General features: G+C 27.9%; 2 protein-coding genes and 1 long non-coding RNA gene across 4 annotated transcripts; 1 reads left to right on the top strand and 2 right to left on the bottom strand.

Annotated features, from left to right (window-relative positions):
• Positions 1-123: 123 nt before the first annotated feature.
• On the bottom strand, positions 124-1,437 carry LOC114125889 (stromal cell-derived factor 2). The gene is made up of 4 exons (XM_027989696.2): positions 1,150-1,437; positions 892-1,087; positions 603-824; positions 124-454 (listed from the first exon to the last, which is right to left on the bottom strand). The coding sequence occupies exons 1-4, from the start codon at positions 1,220-1,222 to the stop codon at positions 280-282; spliced, it is 666 nt and encodes a 221-aa protein (XP_027845497.1). The 5' UTR covers positions 1,223-1,437; the 3' UTR covers positions 124-279.
• Positions 1,438-1,677: 240 nt separating this feature from the next.
• LOC114125888 (uncharacterized) lies at positions 1,678-4,878 on the top strand. Of its 2 annotated transcripts, none has more exons than XM_027989695.2 (9): positions 1,678-2,167; positions 2,244-2,419; positions 2,484-2,630; positions 3,010-3,108; positions 3,166-3,448; positions 3,522-3,634; positions 4,023-4,228; positions 4,303-4,484; positions 4,551-4,878. In XM_027989695.2, exons 1-9 carry the CDS (start codon positions 1,985-1,987, stop codon positions 4,743-4,745), a joined length of 1,584 nt encoding a protein of 527 aa, XP_027845496.1. In that variant the 5' UTR covers positions 1,678-1,984; the 3' UTR covers positions 4,746-4,878. The 2 variants fall into 2 exon arrangements, with proteins under 2 accessions (XP_027845496.1, XP_050057363.1); XM_050201406.1 differs by having other exon boundaries at positions 2,947-3,108.
• Positions 4,879-5,806: 928 nt separating this feature from the next.
• LOC126550239 (uncharacterized) lies at positions 5,807-7,715 on the bottom strand. The gene is made up of 4 exons (XR_007604277.1): positions 7,195-7,715; positions 6,378-7,086; positions 6,056-6,215; positions 5,807-5,996 (listed from the first exon to the last, which is right to left on the bottom strand). It is a non-coding gene; the product is annotated as an uncharacterized LOC126550239 (long non-coding RNA).
• Between the last annotated feature and the right edge of the window lie 99 nt (positions 7,716-7,814).

Genomic DNA, 7,814 nt, shown 5'->3' with positions numbered 1-7,814 from the left:
ACACAAATATATGTACAACACAAATTTAGTATGAAAGTATTTTTTAAATAAAAATTGTTTTAGTATTTATGTATCGTCATTTTTTTTTACATAACTTTTAAAATCAAAACAATAAACATAATATATACCACAATAAACCTTGTTTTAATAAATTATTTTAATTAATTTTTAAGGAAGTTATTTTTTTTTTTTATATTTTCTACTATAAACAGTATATAGTTCTTAATAAATTTACAAAATTATAAAATAATTGATTATCAATACTTAAATGGGACAATATTATAGTTCTGTATGGAGGTAATCAGAATGAAAATCATTAGGTTCGTCTTTGTGGATAAATATGCCTTCTTTTACACGCCAATGAGTCGAAAATGGTCCTGGATTTTTTACAGCAGCAATTTCTTTTTGTCCATTAATTGGCCGGCCATATGATAAACTTGAAGCCATTAAGTACCTGCAAATATATTGTTAAACCATTTATAATATTGACTAAACCATTCATTCAAAGGTAAAAAAATATACACTTTTTTACAATAGTTATGTAACTATAAAATGTAAATTAAAAATATTATGTAATAAATTTAAAATTGTATTAAACTCACGCTCCTGTATCTACATGTTTTAATCGAATATCATCATCTCTTTCCCAATAGTCTCCACTGCAATCTGCATACCAATGGTCACCAGTATCTCCTACGCCGTCATTACCATACGCAGACACTTCTTGATTGCCAGATAGAGGAGAACTGAATAGATGTGAATGAAGGTTCTTTTTGGTAGTGAGATGTGTAAATCTAACTATACTTCCACATTTAATAGGCTCGCTAAAATTTTAAATATAATAAATATTCTTAAAAAATAACTATGATTATTGATTAATAATAGTATTACCCTCTTTTACAATGTTTGCCTGTTTGAGCTTTAATTTCCCAATGTGAATTAATATCTTCAGACAAATCGGTGCCGGTTACAGACTGCTGACCACTGCCTGCACCATATTTGACATCGTGCGAATGCAACCTTACTTTGAGATCGATATTGTATAATTTTGCGACAGTTCCACAAGTCACATACTCCACACTTTTACCTGTTTGTTTGATACAATTAAAAAAATAGTAATTGCAGACGTTCGGGTTGAGCGTCACTTACTTTCAGTCCATCGAATGAGTATTAATGTTGCGCAGCACAGTAAATATGCTTTGCTAAAAGATATGTCCAACATATCCCTAATTTGTAGTTTGTACAATACAGTTAAAAAAAAAATATGTATTAGACACTTCTATATATAATATAAAATATATGATTTACAATTAAAATTAAAAATTATTTTTTTTAATACTGTACAATGAATCAATAAACTACTTAACTCCTAAGTAAACTCTATTTAGTTACTCCGAAACCAAAATGGTACAATCAACGAATTCGAATTAAACACATCACTCAAAATAATTTTTTATCTGATACTATTCGTGAATAATGATATACGGCTGATACCGGTTGGCGAGTTACAACGACAACAGCCGAACCACAGAATCGTGGACGCGAAAAAGATGAAATAAAAAAATGGAGGAACTCCTTATCCGTGTCAGTAACCGAACCACTGAACCACATACCTGATTGAGATAATCTATTATCAGGTATATCGTGATTACTAATGATAAGTATTTCACGTATATTTCCATAACCCATGTGCTTTTACAATCAACAATAATACAAAAGTTTTAAAGAGTAAAATACTAAAATCAGCACTTATTTTAAACGACAAGTCGAACACCCAACGTAAAAAACTAAACAACAAAACATTTTATCGATGTTTTAAGTGTTTCTTTAATATTTGAAACGAGTTATTTGATTTTTAGTTATTAATATTGTTCTATTTTATTGTTGGCTAGTGCTTAGTGATTATTTAATGTGAAGCTTCCGGTACTAGGCTTATGTGGAGATTAAATATTATTTTTCTATTGTTTTTGTCACCAACATTAGTATGGAATTGACCATTAATACAAGTAGTTTTACCGATTACCTGCATATGCATAAGAAATCAAATAGAAACCGTGGTTCAATAACGAAACGTTTGAGAGCTAAAAGTAAAAACACATTTTTAGCATTCAATGAATGGTTTGAAAAAGAACATGATTATTGTTTGCCGATCAAAAAAAGAAGTGAAGTAAGTTTAAAATATAAATGCTGTTATAAAAAAGTACCTTGAAATAATCCGAGAAATAATTTATTTGTTTTTAAAGTATGATCTGAAGTGTAATACCTCCAAATTAGATAATGAAGATTTTGATGCAATTAATAAATCATTAAAATTAGATTCTTTATCATCAGATGTTTCAAAAACAACAAATCTAGAGAAAATAAATGTGAATAATGAGTTATCTAGTTGTAGCTTATATGCTATTGATGTAACAACAGAGTGAGTTTTATTTACATAATGTATTTTATGAATAATAATATTTAATTAATATATTTTTCATTAGATTATTAAAAGATGCATTACTAGAAAATCAAAAAAATCAAATAAATTATATACAGTCGACAAAAATATCAAAAGACAGTATTCATTCTTCTGATGATTATGTATCTAATATTTTAAATAGTTGTAACCAAAGTGATATTACTCCAAGGTAATTTAAATCATTATGATAATAATTAATATTTAACATTTATATTAACAATTTAGTAATGCTGCATTAAAAGGTGCACAAAGTAGGAATAACAGGACTATTCTTTTGAACAATGATAATTTAGGGAGAGGTAGCAAATCAACAATTTATGGAGGTCTTTCAGAATTATTGTTCTAAATTTCTAGAGAAACATTGAATTGAATTTTTGTCTTTTAAATAAAATCTTACTCTGAAGATTTTCGTTTACTATTGGTTTGAAACATATTGAATATCAATATGTTTAAATTGCATTAATGAAGTTTTTATTCTAAATAAGATTGAATGATAAAAACATTATACAACCAAGTGATAATAAAAAAGAAAAATTGTGTGTTTCAAGAGAATGTACACCGCCAAAATTTTCACCCATGGACATCGACAGTGACATGATTAAACTGTTCCCAACTTTAGATTATTCCACAGAACATAATTTAAACGAGTAATAATATATTTATTTTTAAATGTTTATAAATTACTTATTGTTTTTTTCATTTAGTTTTTCTAGAAAACAAGAATCCAATTATAATGAAATTAATATTGAAACAAAAACTACCATTTTAACTGAAAACCCAGAAGAAACTATAAGTGTGAAGCCAGTTTTGGTTAATAAATCAATTGTTGATACTGTTTCTCAATCTTTACCAATAGAAAGTGATAGTAAAGTTAAATCTAAATTACCTAACAATTTACAGAAATTATCAGCTGGCAATCTGGCTAATATAATAATAGACCATCAATTAGCATCTGAACAATATATAAGTATATTTAATCGATATAAGGTATTTCATGCAATAATAATTTTTAATCATCGTGCGGATACTAATAATTATTTTCTAATTATCATTGATGTAGAGCAAGTCAGAAGAACAATTTATTGAACAGGTTGAAAATCCAGGTCCTTTATTATTGAGAGATCTTCTTTGTGGTTCAAAACCCAAAACTATTATTAGTCCTTACACTCATAGGTAATACTTATCAAATTTTACATCTATTACTTGATAAAATTATATTTTTACTTCAATGTTGAATTATTGACCAATAATCAATTTAACACATTTATTTATTATTTGGTTTAAGATTTTAAAATTACAATACCAAAAACTTTAAGCTAATTAACTTTAATATTAAAATTTAAAACTATTAACATTAATGTGATTGGCTAATTGTAAAATTGTGTTATTACACACTTACAAAATAAAGAGAACAGATGCTAGTATGATGTTCTCTTGACAAATAGAAACATCATAAATATATTATTTACGATTTCATGAACTTAAACATAATTTTTTTATACTGAAGAGGGTAATACAATTACACAAAAAGGTAACATTAATATTGTTTTATTTTATCTAGGCATTTAAAACCATATATATTCAGAGATTTAGTGACTAAACCGCTGTGGTTACAAATGTTGAATGAATTAAAAGAACATTTTAGAAAAAAAAAAGGATTACCCAAAACTACAGAAATTCAATCAATTGACTACAGTTATGTTCGTGCAAAACACATAAACTCAGTGAATACATTGGCGAGACAATTTTTCTGGCCTGGAATCGACTGTAAGCAATTATATTGATTTGATAAATAATTTGTATTTTATAAAAATTATAAATTTTGTTTTTATTTTTTTTAGTAACTGAAAGTTTATTGTATCCAGACTTCAGTGTCATTGCGTTATACAAAAACTTAGTAATTGGTTTTGGTTTCATGGTTCCAGACATAAGTACAAATGAAAATTATATAACATTTTTGTTCACTCGTCCCCATTGGACTAATTGTGGTATTGCTAAATTTATGATTTATCATTTAATTCAGGTATTATATTAAAAATGTATTAACAAAGTATGATTGTATAATATATTTAAATTTATATTTTATTAGACTTGCATGACCAGAGATATCACATTACATGTCGCCGTAAATAATCCAGCTATGATATTATATCAAAAGTTTGGATTCAAAATTGAAGAATTTGTACAAAATTTTTATGAAAATTATATTCCTGCCGATTCAGAAATGTCTAAACACGCTTTTTTTATACGTTTACGCAGTAACTTAAAAAACAAAGTTAACTAATTTACAGTGTCAAAAAAATTTTCAATTATGATTCTCAGATAAGTTTTGTTAACATTTATGAAAATATTTTTTATATGTATAATTAATGTTTCTATACAATATACCATGAGTATTTCATTGTTTTTTTTTTTAAGTTTGTTAAATTTTATTTAAATTATATAGTGCTAATAATGAAAAATAAGGTAATAACATCATACTAGAAAATTACTAATTTCATAAAATTTATAATTTTGTCTAGTATATTAATCTGATTATTTCCTATACTCAAATTTCAATAATACACATTTTTGAGGTGAAAATCGAAACTGAAGGTATTTAAATTTAAACGCACTACAAAATGTGTACTGTACACAATAATCTGGAGAACTATTTCTTTAGTTGAATTTTTTAAGCCATTAAGCTTTATTTATTATTACTAAACAAACTTATATTAGGAGTTATGATCCTGAAGTTTATACTGATTCTATAATTATGATAATATGCTATGGTGATAATAGTTCTTTCATTCTTTGTATTTGTTTAAATTATACAACATATAATGAATAATAATTAATAAATAATGAAAAAAAAGCTCGCAATTTGAAATGGACTATGAGAACGTAGCATACCCAGTGGCGACTCATGCGATTCACATAATGTGGTGCCTATTATACATCTGTGGGTGGTGTACAAAAAGTATAATAATATCGGAGCACAATTTGTGCGAATCATTTAATCGTTTATAAACACTTCTCAACATAAAAACTATTATCTATATACCTACTATACTACTATAGGAATTAAATAATTTTTTTTTGATGGTACCAAGTGCGATCCTATGCAGTATGCACCATATATCACGAATCGTCACTGGGTATACCCAAGTTGCCTCTCAGTCTCTGTGACGTTCAGGGTTTCCTAATGCTCCCCCGGGCATCGTGCTTTTCCGCATTCATTAAATAGGATTCAGATACCTCTGTGACCTGTGTGCACTGTTCAATAAGTGTTGGAATTTCTGCTTTTTCGTGATTTCAAGTTCAGGTTCATGTGCATAAGGGTTGACGGATATTATAATACACAGGGATGGGAAATTCAACTCAATTTGATGAACTGACTGAATAAGTTGAATTCAGTCCTGAGTTAAGTTGAAGCTCAGTTAAATGAGTCAATTCACCAACTTTTAGATTGACAATTCTATTAAATTCCTCGTTCGACTTTTTCACCGAACGCATAAGAGTATAAGACTACAAGAGATTTTGCCGGCCGGTGTCCCTATAATAAATAATCGACTTTCGTATTTATTGTATTTTAGTATTTATTTAATTTATTACGTTAATAATTACACGTTGAGTCAGTATTATCAGAATCTTTCACGATTTCGCGATGGCAATCGCCGCGCCAAAAATACATTCGGTAGAATATGACGTGTCGACATCATCGGCCACTTATGTGCAGCAGCCAGCGACATACTTGATACTTTATTCTATGTACCTATGTAATTAATATTAATTAAAAAAATAAAATTACAATTAAATAGTTAATCTTACGATTATGAATTACCCAACCTACAAGATAAATAATTGTAATTTGTGAATAAAATAATAAAAAATATATTCAAAAAGCGATAAAATAATTTTATATTTTTCTACTCACCCTGTATTTTGTAAGAATACGCTGTATACAATAGAAAATATTTTATAATAAATGTTATTGTTACGGTAAATAGTAAAATTTATTTATAGAATACACGGTATAGGTATTACACTATTATTGTTCTTTGTTGTTATCGACGATCGACGACGAAGTCGTTTTGGGGGAAAATAATAACCAGTACTAAAAATAAAAACCAATTATATTGCTAGATTCTAGAATTCTAGATCTAAACGTTACCTGATCCTGATCGATCGCTAGAATTTTTTTCAAAACATTATTTCGCCTTTTGTCGGTCAAAATAATGAATTGTCAAAACCATGACAAAATATTTTAATAATTATAATTGTCATGGTCAAAACAAACACTATATTTAATATTTATTATTTAGTTTATTTGTCGACGGGTAGTCACTAGTCAACACTGGTGACTGGGGGGCAATGTTTGTGATGTTGAACGTGTTAATAACTGGGATTTAGTATTAATTATTATTTTAATGTTTAGCACAAATTGATAGTGTAAGATCATTACTAATAAATACTAAAATAATAGATAATTGGGACCACGGTGCATGTGGTCGTGGTGCAATGGGGTGGGAGCTGTGCGATAAAATCTTGCGAACGTGCCCGAGCGAGCACCGGGCGCCGTCTTGCTGTGTCAAATCTCGATTCTCGATATCTCACTATATAGACACTAACAGTGACAACTTCGCCTATAAGAACATGAGATTTAAGCTTTGAACTGTGTTGCACCACTTGTTACTTGTACCCACCAATAATTTCTGTACAAAAAGTAATGATATCCCATCAAAAACACTTACGTGAATACTGAATTGAGAGCCAAATTCAATATTACGATGCGTATGCGTTTAATATATGCCTTGGTTGTTGACTTCAACTACAAAAGTGAGATCTAAATTCAATGGTCAATCCTGAAATATATTTAATATTTACAACAACTTAAAATATAATTTCTTCTTATAACCACAGAATAGAATGACTTTGGATAATATATTGAAGCCCAAGGTCTGGCTTGGCTACAAATTATATTATTGCTTTCGCATGTTCTAAAGCTGTGAGTTCTTATTTTATTCTTTCGAAAATTTGGCTTGCAGGTAGAAACTATCCATCGACATAGGGCTCTTCCATGACTGTTTAGTGTTAAATGTTTTAGTAGGTACAAGGTACTTAATAATAATTTGTTTATGAAAACAAGCCAAGTCAGACCTTAGGCATCTATATTGAATATAATATTATCCTAAGTTATAAGAAGAAATTATGTTTTAAATTATTAGTTGTAACATATTATATTATATTAAATGATTTATAATTTATATGTTTTTGAAGTAATGATAGGATTAAAATAATTCAATAGTTGATTCGTCGTTTGTGAATTGGTTTGAAATGTTGGTTACACTGATTCGATTCGAATTAATATTAT

The sequence above is a fragment of the Aphis gossypii genome, chromosome 2 (genome assembly GCF_020184175.1).
Source record: "Aphis gossypii isolate Hap1 chromosome 2, ASM2018417v2, whole genome shotgun sequence".
NCBI lineage: Eukaryota > Metazoa > Arthropoda > Insecta > Hemiptera > Aphididae > Aphis > Aphis gossypii.
Note: the sequence above shows the minus strand (reverse complement) of the source record. Positions and strands in the feature narration are given on the sequence as shown.

Excerpts from the sequence above, each read along its gene's own strand:
- LOC114125889 (XM_027989696.2), bottom strand. The coding sequence starts at position 1,222 with ATGTTGGACATATCTTTTAGCAAAGCATATTTACTGTGCTGCGCAACA. Across the intron at positions 825-891 it reads GGCAAACATTGTAAAAGAGG|CGAGCCTATTAAATGTGGAA; the intron begins GTAATACTATTA and ends TTAAAATTTTAG. Across the intron at positions 455-602 it reads AAACATGTAGATACAGGAGC|GTACTTAATGGCTTCAAGTT; the intron begins GTGAGTTTAATA and ends ATATATTTGCAG.
- LOC114125888 (XM_050201406.1), top strand. The coding sequence starts at position 1,985 with ATGGAATTGACCATTAATACAAGTAGTTTTACCGATTACCTGCATATG. Across the intron at positions 2,420-2,483 it reads GCTATTGATGTAACAACAGA|ATTATTAAAAGATGCATTAC; the intron begins GTGAGTTTTATT and ends ATTTTTCATTAG. Across the intron at positions 4,229-4,302 it reads TTTCTGGCCTGGAATCGACT|TAACTGAAAGTTTATTGTAT; the intron begins GTAAGCAATTAT and ends TATTTTTTTTAG.